Here is a 16,518-nt window from a genome sequence, read left to right as displayed (position 1 = left end):
AACAATTATCTCATTATTAAGTTATAATATATTATTCTAATAATAATAATAAAATGCAATCGTTATAAAATATAAAAAATATATTTACATTAAAATAAAAATTAAATATTACAATTAATAATCTAAAAGTGGAAAATCCTCATCTGAATAATCTGAATCATAATGAGTTTTCTCCATTTTAATATGAGGTAAATAATCAAAGTCATTATTAACACCATCACTTTTAGAGGTCGAGGGAATTTGTTTGTCACAAAAATCTTGATAACCACTAGCTTCACAAAATTTTTTCATTTGGGACTCATCAATCTTGGTAATTTTAACCATTGGCGCTTGATTTTTATTTTCATTTCCACCAACATTGACATTAACATCTCTATCGGCATCAAAAGCACCCAAAGACTCGGGAGTCCTAGCCCGGTAGTCGGGATCATCGTCATTAGAATCCGAATCCTGGTGGTAATCCGGTTCAGAATCTTCCCTTTCATTTTTATCTTCATCTCCATTTTTGGAAACAGGTGGACAAAATGCACGCTTGCTACGCCGCGAATTTTCACTGTTGTTTGCTTTTTCTTTCACGAGCTCATCCAGATTCTTGACGGTTTCAGCGATTTCTTTCAAAGCGTCATCCGTGAATAGCATGGGAACCTTATTCGCGTTAATTCCTAATTTATATGATAGTTTGTCTTTTAATTTAGAGTAATTACTGGCTTCTTTTACTACGTTGTCGAATATTGACTGCAATTTAACTTTTTTTTTCTGTGATTCTATTGGTCGGGAATTTCCTTTCATGAAATCTTTCAAAACATAGTAATTTTCTAATCCACGCTAAAAAAAAAATTTTTTTTTAATTAAATTAGAAATAAAAAATAATTTAAAAATTAAATTAGAGTAAAAATTAGCAGTAGTTTTTCGTAACAAATAAATTTGTTATGAAAAATTATTTAAAAAAAAAATGTAATTTTTAATTTTCTTTCTCTTTATTTTTTTGCTGTAATTTGTCACCAAATTTTTTAAAATTATCAAATATTTGCTAAATTAATTTGTCAAATTTTTTTAATAAAAAAATCTTAAAAATTGTCAGATAGCTAATTTTAATTTTTTTCCAATTAAAAATAAAAAATTTACCTCATTATCACACAGACAATATGCAAACGCATTCCCATCAACAAGTTTATTCAACACCATAATACAGTCCCATCGTTTCTGGTCAATGAGAGATTTTTTGAACGCTATCAAATTCTCCCACTCGGACATAATAATCCGAATTTTAGGACCTCTTAGCGGCATGGAAAAATAAATACTATACAGTAAAAACAACCCGCCGATTTTTTCAATGAAGTCTTTAAAGGACAGCAGCAGCTCTTTTGTAATATCCAGAGCTTCCTCGCAAAATTCCATTAACTCTGAACGCGTTGATCTTCCTCTGAAATTTTTAATAATTAAAGATCAATTATAAAATAAAAATTAAAATAAAGTTTGCCGACATTTAAACATTTTTGTAATTTTTTTTATTGAAAAAATTATAAAAAAATTGAAAGAAAAAAGGTACATTTTATTTTGAAATTTAACTTGTAAAATTTTTTCTTTCAATTTTTTTAAAAATAATTTTTCTCAATAAAATAAATTACAAAAATTTCGGCTAATTTAATTTTATTTTATTAATAAAATACTTACATAAATACTCGGAAGAATTTCATTTCTTTCCAGACTAGTACGAAGTCGTCGTACATGTGCGACTCCGACAATACAAATTGTGATATAAATTCGGTGGCATCATCACGAAATCCTGCAGCGCAATAGAATGATTTACTTGCATCCATTATTAAGTATTTTTTTTTTAATTATTAGATGGTAAATAAATTAATCTAGAGCCAGTAAAAAACGTAAGTCAATTTCTTTCGCTTGCATCTTTGTTTATGTTTATGTTTGTGTTTTTTTTTAGGTTAGAAGTTTAAAATGGCGCTAATACTAAAATTAAAAAATTTTAACCTCTCTTATAAACTTTTGGATATTTAATAAGATTTATTATTATTATTTACTAAAAAATTATTTTAAAAAAATTGCATTTTTAATTTATTAAAATTTTTACAAGTTCATTTTTTAAATAATTTATTTGTTGAAAAAAATTAAAACAATTGTGAAAATAATTCCCATTTATTTCCTTCAAAATAAAATTAAAGTTAGCAGTCATTAGAGAACTTTTAAATTTTATTAAAAAAAAAATTAGTTCCCAAAAATGATTTTTAAAAAATTGGATTAAAAATTTTTTTTAATTTCTAAATGTCAATTTTTTTTGCCATAATTTATTTGTTAAAAGAAATTTTTTAATTTCAAAATTTTTTTAAATTAAAAAAAAAAATTCAAATTTTCCGCCAAAAAAAAAAAATAAATTCTGTAACCAACAGATGTCATCACAGTAACTTTCCAAAATGGCTGACACTCATAAATAAATAGGTTAAAATATTGTCACTAATATAGTTTATTAAAATATATATATTAATATATTAAAATATAGTCTATTAAAAAATAAATAAACCATAAGCAGAACAAAAACAACCCAAGTAAAAGTAACAACAACAAACAATTCTCAGCAAAGACTGGTGATAAACCACAATTACCGAGTAACTAAATCCTCTAAGCTGACAATACCCACCTCTAACTTGGAACCTCGCAGTACGTATACCAATAAATAATGATCTATCTTATTACTTAATAATAAACCCACCAGTGCACATAATATCCAATCAATTGTTCGATAATAATAAATTAACAATTGATAAAAAAACTAAACAATAAAATAATTGAAAAATCACCACCAAAATTCACCAACATCAACTATAAAATATTATGGCCGATCCTTCGAGCGTGAATGAAGCGATTGTCCAGATAAAGACCTTGCTCTGGGGTAACAGCGTCAAGGAGGAGGTGTTCAATCGCTGGGCCCAAGGTATAACCTAAAATTAAATTTTCTGTTTAATAAAATAAAATAAAATAAATTTTTTTTCCATGCCAGGGTTCATTTTTTCGGAAGACGAGCCGACGGCGCTGGTGCAATTAGAAGGCGGCCCGTGCGCAGTAATCGCTCCGGTCCAGGCGTTCATTATCAAGGACCTGCTGCTCCAGGGTGCGCCGAACACATGGAGGGACATAACCATCGATAAGCAGGACGCGCTCTTGGTAAAAGCAGCCTTGGAGATTATTTCACAAGCAGCAGACGACCCGCCGTACTACTCGCTGGTCCACATTGTCCATGGCGATGACGGGGACGAGGATGACAACGACGGAGACGGGGACGGAGATGGAGATGCTGACAGAGAGCGGGAGGAGATAGAACCTCACGAACGGGACTCGGCGTACTTTCACTCCAGGCTCAGGATAGTTGAAACGCGGAACCTGGATGATGTCGAAAAGTGGCTCACCTCCAGGATCTATATGTTCAAGGAGCAGTTCGGAGTTTTGTTGTTGCTCTACACTGTCGTATGCACCAAGGGTCTCGAAGGGATGACCAACGAAATGTCGGATCCCACTGAGCCCGCTATTGACTCCACTTACGGGTACGGCAGTCAAAGCTTGATTAATTTGATGCTCACTGGTCGAGCTGTTGGACATGTTTGGGATCATGATCAGAATGTTGGAGGACTAGGTATTTTATTTTTCCATTACATAAACCTAACAGCCCAAAGGGTTACTTAAATTTTTATGAAAATAAAGTTAGCCAATATATCAAAATTTTTTTGGAAAAAATTTTAAGAAACTTTTTTTTGAAAAAATTTTTAGAAATTTTTTTCTGAAAAAATTTCACTTAAAAAATTAAAAAAAAAAAAAAAATTGTCACATGTAAACAAAAAACTTGAAAAAATACAAGTGCAATTTTTTATAAATATTTTTTTATTTTAAATTATTTTCAGAATTACGTGGAATAGACAAACAAAATGCAGTAGGATTCTTAGCATTTCTGGAGCACTTGCGTTTCTGTGAAGTCGGGACATTTCTAAAGTCCCCATCCCACCCGGTGTGGGTCCTGGGATCAGAAACACACTTAACAGTTTTGTTTTCAACGGATCGGCGCTTAGTATCACCAGAAACACCCGCGGAGCACGCGAGACGCATATTCAAAAAATTTGACCCCGAGGGAAACAATTTCATACCTTCGAACTTGTTGGGAGACGTGCTTGCCGAGCTGGGATTATGCAGTGACAAAGAGTAGTAAGTCTATTAGTCATTATCATTAATTAACGGGGAACCACTTCACAAATGTGACGATTGAAAAAAAAGAGGTGATTTTCGGAAATTTTTTTGACAGGGAAAATAAAGGAATTTGGGAATCGGATTTTTTTTATTTCATACTGACCTTGCAGTCACTGTGTCATTTCTCCGAAAATAATTTGAATTTTTTAAAATAATTTAAGTATTGACCATATAAAAAAAAAGAAGTGAATTTTTTCAAATTTCTTGACCAGAATACCTGTTTAATATCGATAAAATAATAAAATTTTAATTTTTATTATTTTTTGTTTCAGCATTGATATAATAAGGAAAAAATTAGATAGCGAATCACTGGGTATAATTTTATTAGCGGCATTTATGGATGAATATTACCCCGAAGAGATACAGACATGTCCAGACACTTTTCCATTGTTGCATTACAATGGTTTATTGCGTAGCAATCCAGACAACCGTATTATTTATCACACCGGAGATGCTGTGTTACTCGAGTGTACAGTTAAGTGTATTTTAGACAGTAATCCAATGTTGACGGTATTACAAACCAAATGGCCGAGCATTGAAGTGCAGTGGAATGGTAACATAACTCCTAGCTTAAATTAATAATTATATTAACTATAACTGATTATTTTAATGACCTTTATTGTTGTAACAAAAAAAATTTTTTTTTATGAAAAAAAAAATTCAATTTATTACACATACATTTAATTATTTGATATAATTTCAGTTTAGAAAATATGAATGTTTATTTAAAATAAACTAGTGTAAGTAGCTACTATCACAAGTTTTATTATGATAAAATTATAATAAGTTAAAGTGATTCATTTTATTGGAATGTAGAAATTTAAAGAGATGAAATAATAATTGTAAGTATGAATGCCTTTTTTTTTATGAAGATAAATAAATAATTTAATAATAATTTTTATTTTTAGTTTATTTTGTTGAATTTTATTAAAAAATTATCACTAATGTCCTTATTTATATAATTTTGGTGTATATTAATGAATGAATGAATTAATTTTTTTTTTTTTTTTAATAAAGACCCAACAGCAATAGCCAGTAAAAGGGTCACTGGAGAATATATTTAACGAGATAATATTACATTTAAAAAAAAAAAAAAAATTAAAAACAATACTATTTTAATGTAATTCGATTTTTGGCAGACCATTTTACAAAAAAATGAAAATTTGCTCTTTGGATACAAAAAAAATTGCGCAACAATCTTGTAACGATTGCAAGCTTTTTAATGATCTGAAATAAAAAAATAAAAAAGATTATTAATTTATATGAATGCTACTATCGTACCAACTAAGAAAAAATGGAAAAAAAATTTTTTTTGCTAAATTACGGCTGTCCGAAAAAATAATACATTTTTTTTTTGGACTTTTCTGAATTTTTTAAAAATAGTAAAAATTTTTATTTTGTCGGAATAATAATTATGAAATGTTGTAATTTTTTTATTTTACATTGGCAGCGTTGAAAATTGGAAAAGTAGTGTTGTATTAAAATACGCGCGATTTTCAAATCTAATTTTTTTTTTTTTAATTGATAAATATAAAGTGATAAAAAAATTTCAAATTTTGAGTCTTAGACATCAAATTTTATATCAATAAAATAATATTACTTATCTGTATATGTGTTCATACAATCTTATCAAATTTACTTTTTTTATCTGAAAGAAAACCGTTAGAGATATTTCTTTCATAATTTTTTCCAGAGAAAACTCATCAATTTAAAAAGACAAGAACATCAGTTTAAATTTTTCTGACAAATGATTTAAAATAACTTTTAACAATAGAAGAATAGAAAATGTCTGTTAAAATATTTTTGTTTTCCACGGTAGTATTTTTTGTTTTATTAAAATGGATAAGTAAAAAAAATCTATTTATTTAAATTAAGCAATAGATTTATCAGATATTGCAATACAGGCGGGATTTTTTGATTTAACTAATGGCAAATTAATTTTAAATGAAAATATTTAAAAAATTTAAAGCATCTCAGCGTACAAAAAAAATTTAAATTTGACGCTCTAAAATATAAAATTTAACTCTAAAAAATAAATCCAGATCATTTAATATTGTTGAATTTATGATCATCTTGATGTTACACTCGTCAAGACCTTTCATTTGAGTACCCACATCAATTTTTCATATATTTTATATATTTATATATATTATATATATATGTATATATGAAAAATATATCAAAAATGCATGTGAGTACTCAAATGAAAGCTCTCGATAAGTGTGACACCGGGATGAGCTTATATCTTAAAAATATATGTTATATATATATGTATATATGAAAAATATATCAAAAATGCATGTGGGTACTCAAATGAAAGCTCTTGATGAGTATAACATCAGGATGAGCTTGTATCTTTAAAAATATCAATAGATAAGAGAAAGTACAGTCTAATTTAACAAATTTCATTTTCAATAAAGCAAAATTTTATTTTTTGATAGTTCATAAGTTACAGCAGTCACACAGTGACTGCAAAGTTGTTATAGTTAATAATTGTATAAGTAAGTAAATAAAGTACTGATAAGTGCTAAATAAATGAGTAAATAATAAATATAAAAATTTAAATGATTCATTTTTAGGCATGTATAACTACTTCACCGGAAGTTCCATGTTCGCGGTTAGAACAAAAACTTGATGATGGCACCTGAATTTTAGTAGACCTCGATAATTTTTTTCTACAGGTCAGAACAATGAAAAGTTTGAAGGAAAACGGAAGTTACAAGCATCTTGAGGGGGAAGAAGGAAAAAAACCAACCGACTATTACTACAGAAAGTGTGGAGAATCTGAAAAAGTGTTAACTAAAGCAGGCTTGGAAGAATTGATTAATTTTTTGCTTATGAATCAAGAGGCTAAGAGATCGTTGCATCATTTTACTGTTCTCAACTGTCCATTATTGAAACAAAATCAAAAACATTACATATTAGAGACATTGGGAATTCATCTTTGTTACTATATGTTTCAAAAACACGACTGTTGTTCAAAGTTTAGTCATTTGTAAATATCAACATTTGAATTTAAATACCCTGATAGCCAAAGTTTCAGACCAACAAAGTTGATCTGATGTCAGATAGTTGCCACCAACTTAGCGACAACTTGCGGTCAACTTCTGAATTTGTAACTGTTGGCATTAAGTTCGCTACAAGTTTCTGAGAAAAAGAAGATCAATTTACTACTGCAATATCCCTGATAGCCACCTTATCTATAACTTACTGTCAATCTACGTCCGCAATTTGAAGCAAACTTGACGGAAAGAGTTGGCAAAGCGAGCGATTACCTATTAGTTACCTATAACTTACTCTGCAAATAGACGTCAAAACTTGCTGTACAAGTATTTCCTTCAAATTGTAGTAAAGTTGAAAAGAAATTTAACTACAAGTTTGATTGTTAACTTGTATTCAAGTTGCGGCCGTAGATTTCCGTCAATTTGCTTACAACTGTTGTTGAGAGAAGAATTACCGCCAACTTGATGTATAAATTAACCGTAACTGCTGGAAGTCAACACTTACTGAGAAAGCGCTGGCTATCAGGGATGTCGCCAAATTTCTTGAGAAACTTGTCGTCAACTTGATGTGAAAAAATTTCAGAAGCAGTTTTTGCCGACAAATTGGTTAACAAGTTGACACCAACTGAGTTCTTTTCCAAGATTTACTGCCAACTTGGTGACAAGTTGCGGCAGTAGATATAGACAGAAAGTTGCGACCAACTTGGCTGTCAGGGTAAATATAATCTTACAAGCAGTTTTATTCATTACCGATTAATGCTATGTAAATACATCAGTTCCTTTTTACCTTTTGAGATACTGAAGGTAATTAGTTATTTTTCATCCACCAGATGACGTTAGTCAACGCTCATGCAGCTGCAAGCAGCCATTTTGTCGTTTTATTCCTCGAACTGAGTGAATTGCAGTAAAAATGAATTTAGCCGACATTTCAAATTTTTAGAAATTTTTTTTTGATAAAATTTTACTCAAAAAATTAAAGAAAAATATTGTTACATGTAAAAAACTTGAAAAACAATAAGTGCAACTTTTTATAAATATCTTTTTAGTTGTAATTTAATTAATAAAAAAAAAAACAAAAATTTTTAGACGTCTGCTAACTTCAGTGTCATGAATTGCACGCCTCATGAAAATATATGCAAACTCCATATTCAAGCGCGCTTGCGCGCGTAAATTAAAATTCTAGCTTAAAGTAAATTTATATAATAGGAACAAACTAAAGAACGAGTAATATATAGAATGAACAAGTACAAATGTCTAGTATGTAAATGTAACCTAAAACTTTCAACGTTAAATCAAGATGACAATTGCTAGTAATACCCAAAAATTCTCCATGATTGAAATACCCATTGTCATACTGGCAAGAGATAAATTGACGCGCACAAAAGTTAATTTTTAACTTCCCGCTAAGAAAATCGAAGATTTTAAAAAATCGGGAAGTTATTGGCTTTACCTCGCCTTGCAAAAATCTAGTTTCCATCAGATTTCGACGTTTCAAGGTCACAGGAAGCTTCCCTGATCACTCCCGCGATGTTGTCACTATGTCTCTCTGTGTGTGTCTTCAAAAGCCTATAACTTCTGAACGGTTTGACCGATTTCATCGCGGTTGGCGCCATTTGAAAGGTCTCGGCCAAACTTAGATTTTTAATACAATTTGGACCGGCAGATTTTGAGAAATCTTAAAAAAACTAAGAAAAAAATTTTTTCAAATGTGGTTTTTTTGGAATAACTTTTAAACGGCTTTACCGTTTCGTCACTTATCTGTAAATATGTTTATCTAATCTTATCACTTTTTTACCTGGCAGGAAATTTTTAGAGATATGTTTTTGATAATATTCTCCAAACTAAATCTATGAGCTTGAAATAAAAAAAAATAAGAACATCAGTTAAACATTCATCAACGAATAAATTAAATCAAAATTCAAGTAATAATATAAAATGTCTGTAAAAATAATTTTGTTATTGATTGTGGCATATATTGGTTTATCAAATTCGGTAAGTCAAAATTTAAAATAAAATTAACTAATTTATATACCTTTGATTTATATAATATGATATCTTTAGACATTCAGGACTTATGTGTCAAAAGTTCCGTGTTCAAGATTAGAAAGAAAGAATAAAGACGGCACCCGAATGCTAATAGACGTTGATTTTTTTTTGGCCTGTAGTCGAAGATAACAAACGTAAATACGAAAACGATATCGTCGAAAGAGAATATGGCCCGGAGCCATCAGAGTTAACCGAAATTTCTTACCAAAAATGTGGTGGAACTGCCAAACAGTTGACTAGACTCGAACTAATTGAATTAATTCTTTTTCTGCTTAAAAATAAAGAGGCTGGTAAATCGCTGCACCATTTTACAGTACTTAATTGTCCACTGTTCAGCCATAACCAAGAACGTTACGTTTTAGAGCTCTCGGGAATTCATATTTGTTATTTTATTTTCGACGATCATGATTGCTGTTAATCATTATGTAATTTATAAACAATACACAAATTTTATATAATTTTCAATCAAATAATTTTATTCCTTATCTTTAGTTTATATTTTCCTCTTATTATATTATATTATATTATTATAAGCTCACCAGTTACCTTCTGAGTAACAGATAGGAAGTGGTTATTTTTGCATCCGCTAGATGGCGTCAGCCAGCAATGACGTAGCTATCAGCAACCGTAAAGAGATGGAAAGTAAAATTAAAAGAAGATTTTAACGTTTGGTGTCTTGAGTCCGTAGATTTAAAAGGTACGTATTACTTTAGAAAATTTTATAAGGTAGAAGCTAGACCATGGTTTGTTAGTGTACAGTTAGCCAGAAGGCTTTTGGTTTCAATAATCGACTGAGAAGTGGCCACACGTCTCTTAAGGTTAGTCTATTTATATTTATATTTAATATTGTATCATCATCAAGCTGTCCGTGCGATATGGATGAGGAGACCCCGGATCATATTTTTTGGATATGTCCTTATTTTATACCTCAGAGAAAAGAATTAAGAAAATCACTCCAAAAAGTCTCAAAGTCATTCTGACAATGTCGAACCCCTGCTAGATAGGATAGATAACGGTAATATTTTAAATGATTTGTCTCAATTTATTTTAAATATTAAAATTTTTATATAATGTAATTAGTTACAAATGTTATGAAATGAATTATTTTTATTAATGTTAATGTACAAAATGTGAGGGAAGTTGTAAAAGTAATATTGATTGATTTGAATATATATGACAGATAGCACTCGCTGTCTTAGACGTGGTGTAAACTATATATTTTTTATGTATTATATTGGCAATCTTGAGCTCAATGGACAATTTTACAGAGCCATTTATATTTTTACATGTTTAATAAAAAAAACAATATCAGCAACCGTATTACCGTTACTCACTGAACTAAGTGAATCTGGACTCGTAATTTATAAGTCATCATTATCATGTAGAAAATGTTAATAAAATTACTCTAATTAAAAATTTAAATCACAAGGGCTTATGGTAAGTCTATTAAATTATAATAATAATAATTAATCGTTAGTTTCATAATTATTAAAAAAGACAAACAATATAATTTCGTCGCCCGAATACTTAACCTAATATGTTATCAAACAAGATATTCATCCAAATTTGCTTCAAATTCAAAATCATTGACCTTATACTTGAAAATACTTCTACAAGAGTCAAGACTTTGTTTTTTTCACACATTTTTACCATGTAATATTGTTTAGCTGTTAAGGATACTTACTTGTATGTATTGTATATGCATTTGTGGTACATTTTTGTTCATTATTGCAAAAGCTATAAGAATAACGTATCTGCGCAACATTAAATCATCTTTGAATCTATAAGTAGCCAACATTTATACACGATTAAAATTCACTACGTGCCAGTCACAGAAATACCCATATTTCAAGTCATTGGTTTCGTTATGGCTACTATGATATCCAAACTTCACCTTCGTCGAGGACGAAATATACGCAGCATTCCCAGGTCGTTGATTCCTCTGAGGAGGATATAAACACTGGATGTACTCTGGTGATTCATTCTGTCTAAATTTACCACGCTATACAGACTGCGAAATTTTACAGGGCAATAATGTCTAATAACATTTCGATCATACTACCAAGTGTGTGGGGTTATTATCCATCCTTCTTGGTCGGGCGGTTAGTCCACGCTCACCTGACTGAGCATTGGGACCAATTTCATAGCCTGATTGGTGTCTCCATCACCCTGGAAAATGTCACAGCGGTCTCGGAGTATTACGTCCTCGACATTATTTGGTTTCGAATTGTGGGAGACACTACTGATAATCCGTTTCGCGAGGATTATTACGTCCTTTCCATATAGTGAATCTTGTACTAAATATGTGCAGTATTAGTATTAAGCAAATTTGTGTTAGTGTTAAACGATCTTATTGCCTAAAGGTTTTATGGTGTATATTAAATGTTTTATGAAATTTTCCGTTTTTTTTTTTCTTATATCTTTTAGTGCGCACCTTTCAGGAGAAACAGAGAAGGTTATGGCTAAGCTTGAGGTAGGTTGACTGTATTGTGACGTCTCAAGCTCTGACCTCACGCTCTGACGTCATCGCTCTCTAACTAGAGGTAAAATTTTGCTAAGTCCGTAATTTTCCTGATTAAGATGATTACTAGTAGCTTTATATGAAACTCGATACATTTTAGACTACCACTCGACCAGGGTCATACGCCATGACGAAAAATAAAAAAAACTAATTGATTTTTTTGCAATTTGGTTTGTAAATGTTCTTTAATCACAAATTGGACATCACAATTGATTATTATAAATGACGATGCATTGTATTCAAATTGATCGAATATTAAACTCTTATAAGTATTTCTATTTTAGACCAGTGACGAACAATAAACTTAGCAACTACGCAGGCTTATTCAAATAAAAATATTTGATGAAGGTGAATATAATCACGTGGCTTTATTTACAAACAATACAATACTAAGCTTGATGTTATGATGATTCATTATAAATGTCTAAAAAACGAATCAGCTTGACGACTATAGAGAGAGGAGCTCTGGTGTCTTCCAGGAATTCGTGGATGTTTGCAATGCGGGTTATCCACTGAAACAAAAGAAAAAGTTTGGAAATTCAAAAGTGCACGCTTTCATTCAAATTTTTAAAAGATAATAAGTCTTACTACTGAATTATTATTATTATTATTAAATGGACATTTCGCGACCATGCGTTGCTTAACCCTTCAACGCTGAAATGGCTCTAAGTGACCCGCGTGGCACCGTAGTAGGGAGCGTGTAAAGTAAATGTAGAAGGGGGCGTTTCACTAAGAGTGGAGGAAACGCCCATAAGCGTTAGAGGGTTAAGGCTAGTCTATAAATTTCGCGTTATGAAGCGTACAATATGGATCGGGTGATTTGGCTGGTCATTCAGGTGCTAATGATAATACTCACAGCAAGGATACTGCGGCCGGTCCTGATAGGTCGATCTATCACCCTCCATGGCAGCACGTTGAGCATCCAGTGAACGTCCTCTAAGTGGAGGCACCAGACGACTATCAGCAGAGGATCCAAGAAAGGAATGTCCAGCAATGTATCTCCAGTACGCATGGTGCATGGGAGGAACGGCAGATCCACCAACTGTTGGGGCCGCATCAGGTATGCGTTTTCATAAAGGTCGAGAGCGCGGTAAAACAAATCCTCTTCTGTTAATTGGTTAGCATCTCGAGCGGGGTCGATGAAAAGTTCTCTGTAGCTCAAATCGTCCAGAATGACGGTGCTTATCAACCAATTATGGAAGCTGCTGCGTTGGTCATCCAGACCTTGGAGTTCAGGGAAATGGACTACCTGGGCTTGCACACGATCAATAAAGGTGGAAATTCTGACTGGTGGTGTTGTAGACCTTGACACTTGTGAAGCTGAGGTGGAAGTCGAATTGGGTTCATTATCCTCCAACTCAAGTGAGCTTAAGTGGTCTTGGTCCCCTGGTTCAGATCCTTGTAGTCTAGTTTCATTCAAGTTAACCAACAATTCAACGACACTTCTGTTCAATCTTCTTTCCGGCATCTGCAAGCTTTCGGAGGAATCGTAGGGTGAACTTGTAACGTTTATTACAGGTACATCGTTATTACTCTGTCTATACATTTTACCACGCAAATTTAATAAATCAAAACAATTATTCACGTTGTGACTGCTATCTATTGTGTCAAGTTACAAACTGATTTCCTTTCGTATCAATCTGCACGTATTTACTGTGGCTTTAAATTTTAAACTCGACTCGGATGTCGTTAATTATGCAAATAATCAATATAGTTGAAAGTTTAATTAAGCTGAACAATGTCCAGTAAACCCTAAAACTGATAAACCCAGAAAATTTTCGATTTAATACATCACAACTGCAGCGCCCATCGACAAGATAAACAACGCATGTATTTATATTACTGGCACTTATTTTTATCTCTGAGGTTATGTCAGTTTGATTACTTACATTGTTGTACTGAATCATACATCTTTCTAATTCAGACTGATGACAAATTATAAACTAAGCTACACACTCTTATTCAAATAAAACGATTAATTAATCTCTAACGAAAAGTCAGTACTATCTCGTGGCTTTGTTTACGAACAAAAAAAAAACTAAGCATTAGAATTTAACGATTCATGATAACTGTCTAAGAACCGGATCAGTTTCACGACTACGGTGAAAGGAGCTCTGGTCATTTCCAGAAAGTCGTGAATGTTGTTAATGTCGATGATCCACTGGAACAAAAAATACAGATTAGCATCCGATTGAAGATGATTTGGCGGGTGATCCAGGTGACAATGATGCTACTTACGGCAAGGAGACTGCGGCCGGTTCTGATGGGACGATCTACCACCCTCCATGGAAGCACGTTGAGCATCCAGTGGACGTCGTTGATGTGGATGCACCTGAGTACCACCAGTAGCGGGTCCAAGAAAGGAATATCCATCAATGTCTCTCCAGTACCCATGGTGCGTGGTAGAAATGGTAGATCCACCAACTCTTGTGGCTTCAACCGGTCTGTGTTGTGATAGAGGTCGAGAGCGTGTTGGAACAAATCCTTTTCTGTTAATTGGTTCGCATCTTGAGAGGAGTCGATGAAAGGTTGTCTGTAGCTCAAATCGTCGAGAATAACGGTGCTTATCAACCAATTGTAGAAGTTGGTGTGTTGGACTTCAGGAGCGTTGGTTCCATATGCTTGCGCTTGATCATTTGGAGTGAAAACTCTCGTGAGTGGTGTTGTAGACCCTGACGCTTGTACAGCTGTGGTGGACATCGAATCGGGCTCGTTATTTTCCGACTCAAGCGAGTTTGGGTTATCTTGATCTCTTGACTCGAACAATTCTGAACTATTTCCATCGAAGCAAGGCAACAATCCTACGAAATTTCTGTTCGATCTTCTTCTTGGGGACTGTGAACTTCTGAGGGTGTCGTCGACCAAACTTGAAAGTTCTATAACTGGTATGAAAAAATTACCCGATTTATGCATTTTACCGCAGAAATTTAAGTTTTTTTAGCACTTAGTTACGTTGCGTCTGTTGTGTATTGTGGAAAGTTATAAACTGGATTTGTCTTCTTAATCCAGTCGTATTTATGCGTTTCAAAACTTAAAAAACGACTCCAATTAAATATACGACACCAATTGAATATACAAGCAAAATCACATGGATAACTGTGAGATGAAGATAAACAACGTGTAATGAGTACTCAAGCCGACTAACTGAAAAAAATATCCCAATTTTACATCAATGCAGCGCCAGGCAAGATAAAAACAAAATGTGTATATTTGTGCAGCTGCCGATTATTTTTATCGCCGACGTTATACTGGTTGGGACTGTGTAATATATTTATCAATATTTTGGAATTGCTAAGAAAAACAAAAAAATTTTTGATTTTAAATTATCAAAAATAAGTTCTATTGCTACCAAAAGTATTTTTAGTTTACAAACTATAACGATGATTAGACCAATCATATTCTAAAAGGAAACAGTATGAGTAGGTTGAAAAATTGGTTGCGACGTAGTTTGTTTTTTTTTCTAAATGACCAAAAAGTAAGACGATTAATAAAAAATAAAAGTTTGAAAATAACTTTATTTTATTCTTGTTTAATGTATGTGAATACAAAAGTGGTCCAAGAATAAATTTTAGACGTCCGAATTTATAAAGATGTAGATTTACATAAAAAATGATAAGGTATTGAAATGCGGACGTCGAACATCGAATTGGTGCCTCTCTACCTGAACTATCTTTGAATGTATTTACACGTTAAACAGCGGTAAGCTTACAGGTTTAGCTTGCAGGTGATGTATCTTTTGACGTCCATTTTTCTACCTGTTGAGTTAACCTGCAAAAAGATTCTCTTGTCACTGACGTACTATGCATGGCTCAAAACTGTGTACTTAGTGTGTTAATGCAGAATAACAGAAAAAAAAAAAAAAACGTCGCTGAACGTTTTTAAGAACGATCAGATCTTTAATTGTCTCATTATCAACAGTATATTTACAAATAAATTGAAAATAAATAGGTTCAGTATCTGAGGACAACCATAATCCAAACAACTGATAAAGCAATAGGATGTAAATAAGTCCTCTATTGAAATTACTCTTATCCGCTCTACGGAGATAATTATAATTGCAAAATAATTATAAAAGATAAAACCAGGATTTATCTCGTAAGGAGGCAAAAATAATTTAAATGAACTACACCACTTACTTAATAATTTGAGAACGCAGAACGCATATCGCTTCTCGAGTTCTACCCCAAAAAGTCCTTCGTTGTAAGGCTCCAGGATCACTTCCGCTGGTAATCTCAATCAAATTGTTGTTCTCATCATCCGAAGGAACGATTTCGTAAACATCAGCTCCAATCACCTGTCTGTCATCGAGATAACGTTTTACATTCTGTCAAGTTAAACTTTTTGTTAACAAATTTGCGAGATGTTACTTACTCAGTAGGCACCAATTCACAGACGATGGGAAACCTATTTGGGTGATTCCTCACCAACCGAACTGAAATGTCAATCACCTTTATTATGGGGCTCTCCTGTTGACTGGTACTAATTATCTTTCTAAGGAGCTTTACAACAAAATTTTCTAGACCATAAATTGGCCAGGATAAGGGCACTAATATATCCGGTGCTAGAAGAACATACTCAATATTTGCAAACTGTTCTTCCATTTTATTGAAATAGTAAACGACTAGTCTCGACAAACTTAACGCTTAAAATACGGTTCGGGACTAGCAAGTCTCCATATCAGCTCCAGGTCATGCATATATG

At 32.2% G+C, this 16,518-nt stretch overlaps 2 protein-coding genes across 2 annotated transcripts; one reads left to right on the top strand and one right to left on the bottom strand.

Moving 5' to 3' along the window:
* Positions 1-5: 5 nt before the first annotated feature.
* On the bottom strand, positions 6-1,950 carry Pbp45 (proximal sequence element A Pbp45). Its single transcript, XM_074241873.1, has 3 exons — positions 1,675-1,950; positions 1,126-1,423; positions 6-825 (listed from the first exon to the last, which is right to left on the bottom strand). Exons 1-3 carry the CDS (start codon positions 1,818-1,820, stop codon positions 115-117), a joined length of 1,155 nt encoding a protein of 384 aa, XP_074097974.1. The 5' UTR covers positions 1,821-1,950; the 3' UTR covers positions 6-114.
* A 549-nt stretch (positions 1,951-2,499) lies between these two features.
* LOC141526731 (ubiquitin carboxyl-terminal hydrolase MINDY-3 homolog) lies at positions 2,500-5,145 on the top strand. The gene is made up of 4 exons (XM_074241811.1): positions 2,500-2,947; positions 3,014-3,643; positions 3,909-4,206; positions 4,521-5,145. The coding sequence occupies exons 1-4, from the start codon at positions 2,848-2,850 to the stop codon at positions 4,825-4,827; spliced, it is 1,335 nt and encodes a 444-aa protein (XP_074097912.1). The 5' UTR covers positions 2,500-2,847; the 3' UTR covers positions 4,828-5,145.
* Positions 5,146-16,518: the final 11,373 nt, after the last annotated feature.

Source organism: Cotesia typhae, unplaced genomic scaffold (genome assembly GCF_013202065.1).
Source record: "Cotesia typhae breed Kobodo isofemale line unplaced genomic scaffold, CoteBio_Ctyphae contig_36, whole genome shotgun sequence".
NCBI lineage: Eukaryota > Metazoa > Arthropoda > Insecta > Hymenoptera > Braconidae > Cotesia > Cotesia typhae.
This window is presented reverse-complemented; position numbering and strand designations above follow the sequence as displayed.